At 37.4% G+C, this 16,834-nt stretch overlaps 1 protein-coding gene and 1 long non-coding RNA gene across 4 annotated transcripts; both read right to left on the bottom strand.

Annotated features, from left to right (window-relative positions):
* Positions 1-72: 72 nt before the first annotated feature.
* Positions 73-4,357, bottom strand: LOC145491685 (mannose-P-dolichol utilization defect 1 protein-like). The gene is made up of 5 exons (XM_081470924.1): positions 3,763-4,357; positions 3,362-3,427; positions 1,965-2,097; positions 1,267-1,471; positions 73-593 (listed from the first exon to the last, which is right to left on the bottom strand). The coding sequence occupies exons 1-5, from the start codon at positions 3,857-3,859 to the stop codon at positions 360-362; spliced, it is 735 nt and encodes a 244-aa protein (XP_081327050.1). The 5' UTR covers positions 3,860-4,357; the 3' UTR covers positions 73-359.
* A 1,946-nt stretch (positions 4,358-6,303) lies between these two features.
* Positions 6,304-16,620, bottom strand: LOC145491794 (uncharacterized). Of its 3 annotated transcripts, XR_014049888.1 has the most exons (7): positions 16,333-16,620; positions 13,061-13,147; positions 12,332-12,417; positions 10,905-10,978; positions 9,618-9,708; positions 8,742-8,826; positions 6,305-7,999 (listed from the first exon to the last, which is right to left on the bottom strand). It is a non-coding gene; the product is annotated as an uncharacterized LOC145491794 (long non-coding RNA). The 3 variants fall into 3 exon arrangements; XR_014049889.1 differs by lacking the exon at positions 16,333-16,620 and having other exon boundaries at positions 6,304-7,999; positions 8,742-8,810; positions 9,604-9,708; positions 13,061-14,641; XR_014049887.1 differs by lacking the exon at positions 16,333-16,620 and having other exon boundaries at positions 13,061-14,641.
* Between the last annotated feature and the right edge of the window lie 214 nt (positions 16,621-16,834).

The raw sequence follows: 16,834 nt of genomic DNA, 5'->3' as shown, positions 1-16,834 counted from the left end.
CTTTCGTTGTAAGAAAAGAAGCCTTTTCTACACGATTATATGTTTATGTAGACTTCAACTCGAGCACAGCACTGTAATAGCAACATAAAAACTTCATTTCTACACGAATAAAATCAGTGACACTGAAAATGCGATAGATTGTCTGGTTTTACTTATTTCCAAGTGAAAGTCCGTATTAGAAATATCGTACAAGTACTTGTTCTAGGAGTAAACTTGTTATGAAGATAAGCTGGAAAAGATTACTGGCATTTGTTCCTGTTAAAATTCTATGTCAAAATCTTTTGAATCAACGGGTAAGCAAGCCATTGTTTAAGGCAGTATCGGCGGGTTTTCTGATTAATAGAAAATCTGAAACCGTTCTAAGTTCTCTTCTTTTGCTCGTCAATGTTCACATTCCAGTAATAGAGAATCTGTGTTACCATGGTTACATTGAATATGGTGGAGATGATGAACGTCACCAGCATGTACTTGTCTCCAGTCTCCTGCAGGGTTGTGAAGATGCGCGCGACATGGTTAAACAGTAACATCACCACCATGACGAACGATAGCTGACCTGTGTGGCCGTTACGGAAGTTGGTCGTGATCTGCGAAACCTGAAGATATAACCACCTGGTCAGCATACATTGATTTCTAATTAGACCGTAAATTTTGTGTCAAAAAAGATATACTCTTTTCTTAGAACTAAAACGAGTGTAACCAGCCATTTCATGTCATTTTAAATCGTTCACGCAACCTCTTCAATTTTATTTTTGCCTTGATAACTCGAAACATTAAAAGAAATCAATGTTGAATTCCTTTACCAAAAATTTGTCTGGTTAGAAACACCCATTACACACAAAGTTCTCCTTTTCGACTTTCCCGCCCTGGACGACGAATCCAATGTTTTCGCGATCGACGCTGATTGCATGTTTTTCCGAGCTTTTACCCAACTCGTTTTCTGGAAACATTACTTGAAAAATATTCCCGACGATTTTAATTTCGGACAAAAATAGGTGTCCGAAAATAAAACCGTCCGAAACGTTAAGCGTCCGAAATATTTGCAGTACATTATAGCACTTTAATTAGCACCAAAGCCGTCGGCGCCTGATTTGAACGCTCAACACTGGTTGCATCTTTTCACGCCCTCTGACGAGTGTCGGCTTCGGTGTCCGATTGGTTCATTCCGTTCTTTGTGTCTGTCGTGATTGGCCAGACTTTTTTGTTGGCTCGACACGGGTTATTAGCACAGCTCAACACAGCTTATAGAACATGAAAAAAGAAACTCACCCTGCTTATGCTTAGAAAGAGGATGTTAAGAGAAACCAGCTGAACCAGGACAGCAATGGGTGTCAGTCCAGATAACACCACATAAACAATGGCACCATAAAGAAAGGGAAACAAGACGGCTGCCAAAGGTCTGCTAGAGTAGTAGAAAAACAACATAACAAGGAAACAGGTCTGGATAGCTTTGAACAGGCTCTCGCCCCACGTGCTGAAACAAAAGAAAAAGGAAAATTAAATTGGGGTGTGTGTATGGTTCTTTAAACCCCTAAGTATCTCAAGAAAGATGCTATGCAGCTATACAAAGACTACTTAAGCTTGCAGTAGGGGCTCATGCGGGGAATATCGTTAAAAAGAGATGAATGCTATTTGCATTTGAAATGACTCCCCGAATTAGCCTCAGTTGCAAGCTAGTTCCGATCCAATACCAAGTGAACGAATATGACCAAGCGTGAGGTCAAGATGGCTGGATGCTGGCCAAGTTCTTTTTTCGCAACAAAAGAACGAGGCCAATATCCAGCCATCGTGAGTGCAACAACCTTGTTCAATAGAGGACTTATCATATGGCTTTCGGGAAAATTTTTGTTGCAAGATAGCGCCGTCTCGCCCCCTCGGTTAGCCAATCACAGCGCAGGAATTGGTTCATCTTGCCCGTTCACGGAGCTAGCCATGTAGGTCTTATATTAAGAAATGATTCTTTTTGCCTGAATGGAAATCCCCTTGCGGAGCTGTAGCTGAAGGTGCCAGTCATTGTCGTGAGTTCAGTGATAAAGGACAGTAAACTGAGGCCTTCCACACTGGACGCTCGCAGAACCTTGATTATCTGAGGTAACTTAGCTAAAACGAAATGGAGAAACAAAACTTTTATCCACCTTTACTGCTTTTATCACTTGAAATTGTAAGTCCAGGCGTATGACTCTGGGCATGTTTACTTTGGCATTTACTATTTATTAATAACGAATTCTTAATCTCAGTTCTCGACAAAATTTTCGTGGATCTCTCAGCCATATCTTTTATAATTTTAGGACATTTCTCGGCCATCTAAACTTTTTTTGATCTCAGAACTCAATTGTCAGTTAAAAAACGCGTTATTTTTTAGCTGAAAATTTGAATCGGTGCAATTCTTTAAGGTGATTCCTCACATTTGCATTGCGCATCCTCACTGCGCATAATTTATGGCGTCATTAGCGCGCGTTCGTGCACGCGCACATTGAAAACATGGCGGATTTGCCTTGATATTGAGTTCTGTCAGTTGAAAAATGGCTATGGCTCACTAACGAGCTCGGGCACCCCAAATTTTTTTCCAGTCATTTTAATCAACTAATCATTAGCTTTGCGGGATAAAAGACTGATCTGATTTCTATTGTTGAAAATTGAATAAATAAGGAAAATAGCAGCTGCACTGTAGTCTTTTCTATTTTGCAGTTTGATAGCCGTGGCAAGCAATTTGGTTCCAATATTTTAACAAGGATTTAGCTGTCTGTCAAAATCAAACTTAAAAAGTTTATTTGTGTCCGACATAAGTATTGACTGTAGTTTGAGACGTGTTTTCATGAGTCTTGGCTCACTAAGAGTTTACAATAACTTGGAATTCGTTCTTGTAATAAGCATTAAATAATGCTAAAATGGGACATTTTTAGTGCCTCGCTGCTCCTTAACGAGCATGGGCACCCCCCTTTTTTTATTTTATAATTAAAGTTCTCATATGATAAATATTCAGTGGACAAAGTTTGAACAAAAATCTATTGGCAGTTTTATTTCAGGGGAATTACCTAAGTCTGACATTAAAGTAACGCGCCCCGAAAGTTATTGAAGTTTTCTAGATCTCTTGTACTCATCCAGGGTTTCCGCTCGTGTTTCACAACTTTGAGTTTATAGAAACTGTGCAAGATATTTTTTCTCTTCTGTTGGTGGGAGCTTGATCATTTGCTCATTGTTATAAACGCCTTTTATTCCTTAGTCCAGTCCAATGCAGATGTATTCCCACAATTGTAAGAAAAACATTGCGTGACTGAATATGACTGCTGACATCTTCGCGTGACCCGAACGCCCTTGAAACATATAACTTCTGCTTCACTAATTAGCATAAACTTTTACTTACCAATGGAAGCTAAAGCAACAATAAAATATCCCAAAAGTTTACTCAGTGCAATCTTCAGACAAACAACTGCAGAAAAATCACACACAACATAAAAACCCATGCCGTTCTAACAACATAGCTTACTTACGATAGCGAAATTGGGGCGAAATATTATAAATTTTCAATTAGTTAGTAACTAGGCACGAAACATCAAAGCCCGGTCTAAAGCCACGAATTTAATTCAAACTTTTTCACAGATCGCGCACTGTTTTGTACTAACATCGTGGCTTCATTCTAGGAAGTCCTAGGAACACACCCCGTTCACATTGAAAATGAAAGCAATCCTCGAACACTCCCTCCTGACTGTTCCAAATAAATACATAAAATCATGGCTGTGTGACCTCAAAGACTGTCAAACATACCGTGAAAGAAGTTCAAGTCGACGAAGAATTCGTCGTGGCAATATTTTGGAATGATGTAGAGAACTAACGGAGTGAAGAAGAACTCGCCGACCGCCATGATGTCAAATGGACAACAGCGAGGAGTTGACCGAATAAACAAACAGTAGGGAATTACTTCCAAGAAATCATAGCTTTAAGACTTCCTCTCACCGAATAAAAATAACAGTCGCAGATTGGACCGCTCAGTCTACAACTGATGATTTTAAGAATTATTTTGTTTCCGGTCCTTCGGTGAAAATAGCGTGACTAATCGCGTGACATCTGGAAGCGACAAGCACTATTTACAACGTTCTTTATAAGGAATGGACCATTATTTTTTTTGAGGGGGGTGAGGAGCTGGGCAATTTTCTGGATGTAAATTTTTTTCTCACCTTTAGTTTGCGCATGATATTTTTTGTGTGTACAATATCCTGTGCAATATTTTTCTTTAAGCCAAACACAGGACCTGGTTAGTAGAAGCACTTGCTTGATTTATTTTCCCTCGTGGCTCCCCTTCAATGATTTTTTTTTCAGTAGGTTTTGCCGCGCAGGAACATTTTTTGGTAACTGCTTTTAGACAATGAGAAGACAGATGGTGACTACAATGTATAATAATTTCCCTAATTATTGTCTTAATAAAGGCTAAAAATGCAGATATCTGAAGTGAAATTGATATTTTTGAAGTGATACAATAGTTTTGTATAAAAATTCAAATCCAAGTCATGAAAATATGCGGCGACGTTTTTGTCAGCGATTGGTTCTAGTTTGTAATCAATATTCATGACTACTTGTGGAATTTGCGTCAAACCAAACACTTGGTCATAGTGTCAAAACGTGGATTTTGTGCTCCTGGTGATGTCGAATTTGGCCATGTTCTTCCTTCGAAGAAGATAAAACAGGACGAGATAGAAGTATTAAAATATTAATGGTGAGTGCACGTTTTGATCTTTTTGCTCTTAACCAAACAGAAAGTTAACTTGCACCCTAATTAAGCTCCCAATTTTCTTTGCCAAGCTTCACACAGCTTCGTTCATAAACCAGATAGTCGTAGTTATGCAGTCACTGAGATGAAAAGATTCAGTAAATTGTTAAGAAATATTTTTTGCACAAGTTTATAAGATTCTTGCGCTGAATGTGTTTGATATTTCCTGTTTTTCTCTTCGCGTGTTGCTCCCGGAAAGTTGAAAACCGTTACCACGTGCAGCCGGTTCATACGAGCTTTGTTCGCTGCTTGCCCTGGTAGTAATAGTGTATCTTTAAAATTCATTTTATCCCGAGTAAAAGCTTATGTTTCTGTTTCTGTTTCTTTTCTTCTTTTTAAGGAGAGAAAATGACCCAAAGGCAAAGATGGAATTCACTGGTATGACGAACGAAAGAAGAGATTGAAATTCACGAGGAGTTAATGGTTATTCAACAGCGGAGATGACAACGAGATAATAATTTTAATTTCATAACTTTCGATTAAAATGGTGGTAATATATTTGAAGCTTTCGCTGCAAGGATTAGTTGTCGAGGTATTTTTTCTGGTAGAGGAAGTCATGGTATTTATTTGTTTCGAACGACTGAAATATATTTTTCAAAGCTAACCTTTGGCCGTAATTAATCTGAGATCTCGCTTCTGGTAACCACCATTTCGGTCGACATGATTTCAGAGAATATCTTAAGTGGATAAACAACGCTGAGTTTTTAAGGTGGCACTACATTTGGCAACACCATGTGAATTTCTCGGGGTCAACGAAGTAATGTAACATTTGATGGGTATTTTTTTCGGCAAAAGGAGATTTAAATGGCTTGTACGACAACGAAAAATATATTTGGAAACAACGAATGATTCACTCTACAACCGTGATAGATTGTCTTGCCAGAATTAAAATTATCGCGCAAAATTTTACCGTCTTCAGTTCGAATAAAACCTCGAAGATATATAGAGTGTTTTTTCTGGACCGCATTGCTGCTGGAATAAACGAAATTATTCGATTCTGTAACAAATTCAAACTGTTTTGCTACTATTAAAGTTATATTCAAACATTAAATTCTCATCGAATAAAGCATCAAATTCATAAAGTGATGAAACAGAAAAATGCCAGGACAATGAAAATTACTCTTGAAAGAGTACGGATTGTCATCTGAATTGATCGCATGAACACACAATTATATTATGTAATTATATATGTAAACATGTTCAACAATCTGAAACACACTTGAAAACAAATATCGACTCTGGCCAAAAACGTCGACTGCAAATTATAACGAAAATTTCTGAAAAAATACGACAATTTCGATCAGCTGCCGACAGCCATCCGAGGTATTCTGACGATCGCCGATGGATCATGATTCCGGAGATCACTGGAAGATTTCCGCAGACTTCGAAGATTTCCCAATGGCAACGAAAGTTTTGGGAAACTTTAAGGAATTCGGAAGGCTAAAAGGAAAATTTCTCAGAGATTACAAACTGCATTCAGAATCATATGATTATCGAGATGGTTCTCTTGCATGTTGTTGTACCACAGGTACTTTAAAATACAGTGAAAATATCTTCAGGTTAATTATCGGACATACTACACAACTCTCCAATTTTGTTTGAATTTTGATTGATGTTTTTGCTCCTGTGCAACTGATCCGAAGTGTACCATCTTAACTATCGACTGGCAGAGAAAGATATGAAATGGCAAGCTACATACAGTTGCAGATCAAACTCGATTGGATATAAAATTAATCTCAGTTTGTTGAAACACCATTTCACGGTCACTTTGCGAAATTTTAAAATCCATTTCGAAATTAAATTTTATTTTGTAGCTATTTGATTCATTCGTCATTTCATGTTTTGCATGTCTTGAGGAATTCTTGCATCACCTCGCAAAAAACCATCGCGAAGTTCGTTGAAAATAAAATTTGAAGACTGTTTGGCAAACATTACTTCGAGAAAAAAAACTACTTTGAAATATCAAAATTGCTTTTTAAATGCGAGGTGATGCAGTTGTTTTTGACGGGATTTTCTGTCAATTACTGCCTTTGAGAAATTTTTGCGATCAAAAACTTCTGAAGGGTAACCTCTTTAAGTTTTTTCTCAAGAAAGGTGTAAGGGGAAAAGCTGTGCAAATTTTTTCCAATTTTCCCGCCAAAAGTCTTAGTTTTTAAACGCAAACTTTTTCTTTCAAACGTTTTAATTAATTACTTATTATATTACAATAAATTAAATGAAAACAGGAAGAGTTGTTTTTATTGTGTGCATTATTTTAGCATTATTAAAAAACAATTACTTATTGCAAAACAATAAAATTAAATTAAAATAGCTAGTGGTGGTTTTATTGCGTACATTTTTTTTTAGTACTGTTAAAAATATAACTTCTATTGGCTTTTTAATAATAATTCAATTAAAATTCATTACAAACAATTTGAATGAGTAAACAAAATAAAAAAAATTGGGCTTTTAAAAGGGCCTGGTAACTAGTCAATATGTAGGCTATCTCTTTTACTATTTTTTGACTATGTAGGGTTGCCAAAAAGAAAAAAAATTCTGCGCTTTTGAACGAAGTCTAGCCAGAAATCAAGCATATAGTTTGACTTTTGATAGGAAAAATCCTACATAGTGCAAGATTTTTTCCGCCAAAAGTCTCAGTATATGTTTAACTCCAAACCAGACACCATTTAAAATTGCAGACTTTTTTTTCTAAGGACACTTTTCCACTAAAAGACTTAGTTTCTTTTCGATTTTTTTTCTTGGCCCTTTTAAAAGCGCAATCAATTCAATACCTCCTTGAAAACTAAAAAGATTTCACAAATTTGTGAAATAGATACTAGACAAATAGGCTGCAATTTCAACGAGTTTAATAGCGAGACTTCCAGGCTGAAAATTCGAGTTGCAAAAAGTAATCCAGGTAATGCTTCGATTCTACCTTAAATTTTAAGGCTGCAAACTTGAAATAGAATTCAGGGCTTCCTTGAAAACTAGCAAGATACATGTACAAGACAGCTTGGTAGAGATACTGGACAATTTGACAGTAATTTCACTGTCTTCTGTTGAGTTTTGTGTTATAAAACCACCTAATACGAGCTCCGCCCTAACAATCTCTCGCCAGAAACTCCATCGAGATGAACCTTGTCGTGTAAATCTACCTAAAACGTAATCCACTGAAAAAAACATCTAAACGAAGTTCTTTGCTTTCCTTTGCTTCCCTCTCCATGTTAATGTCGCTACATGTACACTTGAGTTGGCAGCCTGAAACAAAGATAAATAACATGTCCAATTAACAATGGGTATACTGAGACACAAGAACAAAATATATGTACTGTGCAGTGTATACTCGACTAAAGTTTACAAGTTAATTCTCTCATCGGGAATGCGCTTGTCGTTTGGTCACATCATCATCATCATCATCATCATCATCATCATCATCATCATCATGGAGGAGTACACAGAGCTTACATAATGATACTAAGAACTGTAAGAACAACAACAACAAAAATAAATAGCACCGGCTAAAATATAGCACTCTAAAATTAACTTTCATTTGTAACGTTTGCAGGCGAAAAGCTCACAGGCGAAAAACCACTCTAAATATTTCACAGCAAAAACGTTTAGGGTATAAATGTTTGCAACAAAACGGGCAATATTTGCATTTTCAATCTTTAATCAACTCGTGAAATTTTTTAAAACAAACAGCTCTCGGGTAGCTTCACATTTTTACAGTACTGAAAGAAAGGTTTTGTAAATTGAGGAATCCTTATGACCAAATACAAACAAAAATTAAAATATTTACACAAGCGAACAACAGCAAAGTTGCTTAAAAAATCAAACTGTTTTTTAAAATGCAATACTTTAATATAGAAACAAGCAAAAACCGTTTTCTAAGAAACAGGTGCAAGACAATTCGTGAATTACAATAGATTTTACAGTGATTTACAAGTAATTATGGTTTTCTCTTGTTCACCTATGATCTGACAACCAAATTGTGACTCACCTAATAAGGAATCCAATTCCTCAATTTGATTGTTTTTCCTCTTGAGTCTCAGCACAGCTTCTTTTGTTTCTTCTCTGTTTTGTATCTAGAAAGAATAAGAAAATATGTTAACCTTTATAACATCCTTCATCTCTTAATTTCATTAACTAAAATGTAAAGCACTTATGAATATTTTATATAATTAGCGCTGTATAAATTTTATTATTATTATTTTTATTATTATTATTATTATTATTATTATCATTATTAACTACACAACTAAAATAAACCATTTTTTTCATTTCAGCCCTACAGGGACATTTTTCATCAATGAATGTAAGGTTAAGTCTGCATCAGTCCAAGTGATTTAAACCAACACAGTGTATCCAGGTCTTTGTTGCATTAAGTGATGGGGCAGATGGGATGCTAGTCTGTCACAGGGTTAGCACCCAGTATTAAATTCACCCAGTATCCATTTTTACATCAACAATTGTAGGAACTCAGACATTGTAGTCTAAGGGACCTAAGGAATTGTGTAGTTCCAGAAAATATCCATACCTCTGCCAAAGAGGGGATTTTGTCTTAGACTGCCCACACCTCTGGAAATTCCAATTAATTGAGCTTTGTATATTTCTTTAAATTTTTTGGTCTTACAGAACCCCCCTCCCCCGGCCACCAGGAAATTCCAATCCCTTCTGTGTGGAAGTATGGAAATTTTCTCGAACTGCAAATTTTTAATACACCATTCCCCTGAAGGGCTACTCAAGGTATATGGCCACATAATAGCTTGCTGAATGGCTGAATGGTAGTGAAACAATAACATCTCTATTTGTTTTCATTTTCAAAATTATTCCTAGTACATGACATCAAACACTAATAAAACTGTTCGTAACTGACCTACTATGGGATCCAATGTCTCAATTTGATTCTCTTGAGTCTCAGCACATAGCTCTTTTCCTTGCTTCTTTGTTTTGTATCTAGTAAGAAACTGCAAATGTTTTAACGTTAGTTCACGGAATTCCTTGATCTCTTAAGTTTTACAAAGAAGTCATCAGATTTTTAAATTTTCAAGCCTACAAGGAGAAGTTTGACAACGAAGGTGAGGTAAAGTCTATATCAGACCAAGTGATCCAAACTACCATATTTTATCACAATTTCTGTAGCATCAATTGATCTACTATCTTTCTATTCCCCTCCCTGCTTAAATGGGGTGCCTGCCTATTGCAGGGTTAGCCCCAGTATGAAATTCACCAAGTACCCATTTGTATATCAGGATGGGGGGAGGCACTGTGAGAGTAACATGTCATGTCCAAGAACACAGTCCAGTACTAACAATAGCTAGGGATCCATATTTGCAGTCACCTGGCCATCCTTGACAACTACAAAATTTTAGGGACAACCAAAACAATAGGAAAATGCATCTGCTAAATGAGTTAAGTTTGACTCTACCGGAATAAAGGCAGTTCTTAAATTTGCTTATGAGTGCACTGCATTCTGACCACTTGTCATCCATTTGGAACTTTTAAAAAACAGCTCTAGAAAAACCTACAGCTTGTTTTTGCAATAAAATCATCAATTTGGTCTGCTACATTGTATCTTGGATGATGTGGTATTCTCCACAAATGAAATTACTGCAGGTTCAATTTTCATTTTGTCAACTACTGATGCTCCGCACTGCATCTGCATCTGCATCTGCATCTGCGAAAACACAAGGTGTGATCGCATCAGCTGTCTTGATCAGGACATGGCATTTAGTAATGTTAACACTTTGGAAAAACAAGTCAAATACAGGCAGGAAGAGTGAAAGTGGTCCTCTCAGTTTTCATGGCGGTCAAAGAGGCCTTGGTTTTCATTCGAACTTGGATTGTCTGTGTCCACCGACAGCCACAACTACAGACATGATGTACTGGGAAACTGGTCATGTGAAAAACATACAAATTTAACATCAACTTTTCCTTTACATGCTATTCTGATACCATTCTTCCCTATTGAAGGGGCAAATAAAATTTTACCATGGCAAATATGTCATCTGACATACTTGCCTGGCTGAGAAAAAACCAATATGGATCCCTGAATGGCTGAACATCTCTATTGTTTGAATTCTCTGCCTGCATTGTGTGCTATTATTCCTTGTACAGGTAACATTGAGTAACTCACAGATGACCCCTCCAACCAAATGCTCACCTGATATGGAATCTACTGCCTTAATATGAGTCTTTCTCCACATGATTCTCAGCACACAGCTTTCTGGTTTGTATCTAGTAAGAAATGGGAACTGTTTTAATAACCTTGATATAACAGCCTTGAACTCTTAAGTTTTACACACTAGACGATTAAAAATAAGTCATCAGATTTTTAAAGTTTTAACCCTACTAGGATGAGTTTGGACTATGAAAGTAAGGTTAAGTCTGCATCAGGCGGCCACATGATCTAAACCACCACAACTTAACCCAGTCTCTGTTGCATTAAAGGATATTGAGTGTTCTACTCTTCCCCTTGAATGAGATTCTCTGTTTCTCAGCACTACACAATTTAAAAAATTAGTCAGAGTTTCAACCCTGCAGGGGCAAGGTTTGACAATGATGAGATGGGATAAAATGCAAGTCTGTAGCAGGGTCAGCACCCAGGTACTAACCCCAGTACCTGTTTGTACAAATAGATGGAAAGACACTGTGTTTCAGCCAGAAAATTTTACTTGAGGGCCACAGTGGCCCCCGAAGACCTTTTTAGGGGCTACTCTTTTAGGGAAGGGGTCAATAAATAATAAATGCAATTTTTTGGTCGCCAGATACTAGTATGATGGATCCATGCATTACAAGAGAACAATCCATAGGCATACATGACTTAGTCAATGATCAGTCAATGATCAAGGGTTTGCAATGCGTTAAAGGGCGACTTCAAACATGGTCAGCCATTTGGAAGTTTTCCAATGTGAGAGAATCATTACAGGAAAGCAAAAGGATGGATAATTGACTTCTTGTCTTATGTTGAATGTTTTAGAAGCAAAGATTTTCAATATGATTTTCTAGAAGGACATAATGTGTGACAAAATAACCATTATTGATCGTCAAGAGAATGAAATGTCAGTCTCGTTGGCAACCGTATTGGCCACAATTTCAAGCCCCGGGATGGCTTTTAAAATTGTATGCCTGTGTTAAGCCTACAGCCTTGTAAAAGGGAAGGGCCAAATTGGCCCATTTTTGTTTTTCTAGAGGCCATATCTGATTGCAACGTGGGATTCCCACAATGGCGGGGTCTGGCAAAAACACTGAAGAGGTAGTGTGAGAGCAGAGTGTTTTGCCAAGAACAAAACACAGAGACCCTACCCAGTGGCTCAAACCCAGACTTGTTGATCTGCAGTCCACTGTGCTCAACATTAGATTACTGTGTCCCTCCTGCCATAAAAGAATACTCATCCAAAATAATGCCACCCAAGGAATTTTTGTAAACCCTAACCTTGAAGGGCTAAGGTGTAGTATTGCCACATAACTTGCCATTTCTTGAAATAACTGAACAGTGAAAGTCAAACATAAACTTGTTTAAAATTTCCCACCTGCATTGTGCACTGTCATGCCTAGAACATGAAACCAAACACAAAGAAATTGACTCACTTATTATAGAATCCAGTGTTTCAACATGATTCTTTCTCCTCTCAAGTCTCAGCACATACTTTCATTGTTGCTTCTCTGTTTTGTATCTAGTAAGAAACAGGAAATGTTTTAACCTTAATGACACCCTTAATCTCTTAAGCAGGAGTTTCATTAACATTTTTAGCACGAGGGCAACTGGTTTTCTCAGGCGGGCAAAACTATTTGAACTGAACTTTTTTGTAAGAAAAACTTTCCTCTAGATGGTCAAACCAGTCAAGCAAAATCATCGTAAAGTAAAGTGCCTTGCCCAAGAACAAACCAAAGACTGCTTGATGTGTAGTCCATTGCCCTAACCATTAGACCACCGTGTCTCTTCAATTTCTACAATAACGAACTATAACTAATAGCATAAAGCTAAATGGTTAAGGAAAGACCTTGTGAGTCCCATGGCGCAACAAGGACAAATGATGAAGTGGTCAAAGTAGTACTGAATATACACACAGTGGAAAGAAATTGGTGCCTCCCTCCCTCCTTCATCAACATGAGTGCCCCAAGCACAGCTAGGTTATCTTGTGACTCGCATACCTGTTACGAAAGATTCTTGAAATAGCTGAACAACATTGAAACAACCACTTCCCCGTTCATTTCATTCCTGCCTGCATTGTGTGTTATTATTCCCAGTACAGGTAGCAAAAGTAATAATATTAATAACCACTCCAACCAAACACAGAGAAATCATGACTCACATACCTCATATGGGATCTAAATGTCTCAAAGTGAATTTTTTCCATATAAGTCCTGGCAGGTAGGCTAATTTGGTGCTTCTTTGTTTTCTATCTGTTAAGAAATAGGAAAGGTTTCAAAAGTATTCAAGACTTCTAAGCACTGGAAAAACTGCAAATATGAAACAACAGGCTGCAGTCTTAAGATGAATAGTGGAACAACAGGACAGGGCAAACTTTGTTTATAGCAAGCAGATAGCAACAACTACTCAATAGGTTCCCCCAATGAAGGCTGTGGTCTAAGAAAAATATTATTACGAGGAGCTCTAAGGTTCCTATAACCATGAAATCCTGGATGCCCAGTACTTTAGCTTATATAAAAAAATTGAGTTCTGTTAGTTGCCCAAAGGCAAAAGTTAGTCGCCTGTGGCACTTGTGCACTTCTAGAGCACAGACCTGCCCAATAATTTGCTTTACCAATAATCTTGTCAACTGAATGCAGGATGTGAATACTGGGGAGATAAATAAGGCTTATATAACCGCCATGCAACTAGAATCTGCCTATCCGACAGACAAACTGCTGAGAAACTGTTTCTACTACAGGGCTGTCAATAAGGGCTGCTAGCCAGCCAAAACAGCTGGCTTCTAGCCAATCTTCAGCCATCTACTTACACCTCACCTGACAATTAATTTTATCCAAATACCAAAAGTCGAAATTGGATACTTGGACACAATCATGTGATCTTGCACTGTTTATGTGTCAAATAGGTATGCTGATAAAAATGAATGACAGGCCAAACACGATTCCTATAGGTCAAGATAGGAAAACTTTGACCTTCAAAGCTCTGTTCTAACAAGTACGCTTTTCAAAGATCTCCCTTTTCTGTATGAAAGCAGGGGGGTCTCTATAGATCTCTCTTAGCAGAGGCTAATTTTGTATTAAATGCCATTTACTCATAAGAATGTTTTTAAGATTAGGTACAGATGGGCGATATTCTGTAACAAACAGTAAAATTCTTTTGCACGTTTTTTGTTTATTTTGTAGAGCTGACATTCTTTTGCTAAATTTAATTTCTGAGAGAGTGTTTTCTAAAAGGTTATCTGGATAATCTCTGTCATGTAATCTGTGTTTGAATTGTGTAATGTTTTCTTCAAATGTAGCTTTTGAAGAGTTGGTTCTCAGAAGTCTTAAGGCTTCACCTTCAATAAAGCCCTTCCTGATGCCTGGAGGGTGGCAGGAGGTGAAGTGTGTGTATTGGAAAGTTTCTGTCGGTTTGAAGTGCATGTGCACATTGAGAATGGATTCCTTCTTAAATCTTTTGCCCTAATTTATAGACGCATGTATCCAGGAAAGTTATTTCTGTATCTGAAACTTCAGCTGTGAATTTTATGGTCAGATGATAGCTATTTGCTAGCTCTATAAATGTGTTTATTTCCTCCTTGTTTATGTTCCATAGAGAAGAGACATCATTGATATATCTTTTCCAAGTGAGCAGCTTTAAGTGGCTGCAGTTAATGATTTCTGTTTCTACCACGGCCATGAAAATGTTGGCAAAAGAGACTGCAATTTTTGTATCCATTGTGGTACCGTGTGTTTGAAGATAATTTTTGCTGTCATTGGGTCATTGGCTGTCAAAAAAATTCTCTTTTTCTCAAAGTAATTGTCAGCCAAAATGTTATTCAAGAGACTTAGAGCAAAAACTTATTTATGTATGATTCCTTTGTTGTCATTTTGGCTGCGCTTGACGATAAATGGTAAGATTTTGGGTTACAACGTGATTTTACTAATGTTATGAGTCAAAGAATTAATAAGGTCATATCCTAAAGATCTTAACTTATAATTTACTCTCTAGAAGTCAACACTTCATACACAACAAAGCACATAGCAATAATTGCTTATTAATAATTATTATGACATTCCCCATCAGACTGCAGCCACATGAACACACTCTGTAACTATGATTACTAATAGTAATATTATGAATATAATATAGGGCTAGTCTAAAACTGAACCTGTATTCAGGGATTTGTAAGAATTTGATTAGAAGAGGGGTGCATTGGGATTTTCAGTTTTGCGGTTTTGGCTATTTTTTAGATCAGTTTTTTGGTTTTTGTGCCAAAAGACTTTGGTTTTTCGGTTTCGGTGTTCATTGCAGTTTGCGGATTTTTCATTTTTTAGCATCTGGTTTTCGGTTTTCGTAAAAAATACTAGCAGTTTTTCAGTTTTGGTATCCGATGTGGCTTTTGGTTTTTCCTATTTTGTCCTATTTGGGTTCCGGTTTCTCTTTGATTTGAGTGGCAATTGATCTCGAATAGCTGCAAAACGCCAAAGCTCTTGAGAGGAATGCGTGACGAACTAAATGTCACAGTAGGGGATCACACGTCTGGAATGACACCCAAGACTTTGACCTCACAGACCAGGGCGATTATTTGGTCAGTTTCCAATGTGCCTCCTGCGCCAGCAACGGAAGAAGCAATTGTGGATTGTGTTGCATTTTTTTTACAAGGAGGGGCAAGGTGGCGAAAGGAAAACACGTTTAGATGTAAAGTGAAGAGAGAAGAGAGAAGCCTGCAGAAGCTAAAAGTTACTAAAAGATACGAAGGCTTCAGACACGTCCATGGCATTCACAAATACTTTGATAGTGTAGTTTGCCCTGTATGCCCCACTTGTCACCATTGTATCGGTTTTTGACGGTTTTGTATGGGGTTTTCGGTTTTGGGCAAGTTTTTTTGGCGGTTTTGCGGTTTTGGATGATTTTTCTTCAGTCTTGCAGTTTCTAATATACCCCAATGCCCCCCTCTTAGAAAGATAACATCGATCAACAAATTCACAGGGAGTTTCATTACGGACCAGGCACCAGGCAAATTGACCAGCTGTAAGAATGATTTTGCCTGCCTGGTTTGACTATCTAGAGGAAGGTTTTCCTTCTAAAGAAGTTCAGTTCAAAAAGTTTTGCCTGCCTGTGGAAATAAAGTTACCAGTTGCCCTCCTGCAGAAGACGTTAATCAAAGTCCTGCAATTGAGCTTCCAACTGGGTTCAAAAATATGTATTTGGCTATTTGCTCTTGGACACTATTTGTTAAGGAAGAACAATCTGGTGATTTACTGGCTTAGACTAATGAACTGTTTCAAAATGTTATTGCCATGTGCTCAAATTCGCCTTCTAAAAACGCTTCCTCTCACTTGCATTAACGTCTGCAAGTTACTTTTCAATTTGACGGAATGAGTCTTACCTATAACAACATAAGAACAAGCCACAGAAGGGCAAATAAAAATAGAAAAATTCCAAAATGTCTCACCTTGCAAGGAACAACCCCGCCATATTTTCGAAAGCATCATGCTTCTGGACACGTGATCTTAGATTGCGCTGTTAGTGTACGATGGGATACTCGACCGGATGTTGACATCACATCATTGTGTGGACAGATTTTGACCTCCATTCAAGACTGGCAGCTTAGTTTATCTTCAAGTTATTAACGGAATATTTATGCGAAGCCAGTCATAAAATTAAAGTTCGCTGAATGCGGTCTTTCAAATGTCAAAGACAGAAAACTCAAGATTACTACTTTTAGTAATGCATGGAACAATTCAATGTTACCTGAAAACAGGCACAATAGACTTCTTCTGATTCTTGTGACTGTCTTTGTCATTTTCCCATAAATTGACTTTCGCTAAATTATAATGGTAAAGCTATAGAATTTTTAAACTGCTGATTACGGGATGGAAATCGGATCGAATGGAGATACCCTCTGCCTGTCTATCGAAAGTGTCATGCAATATTTGGCTGTCTTACTGTTAATA

This window comes from Orbicella franksi, chromosome 7, assembly GCF_964199315.1.
Source record: "Orbicella franksi chromosome 7, jaOrbFran1.1, whole genome shotgun sequence".
NCBI classification, from domain to species: Eukaryota; Metazoa; Cnidaria; class Anthozoa; order Scleractinia; family Merulinidae; genus Orbicella; species Orbicella franksi.
Note: the sequence above shows the minus strand (reverse complement) of the source record. Positions and strands in the feature narration are given on the sequence as shown.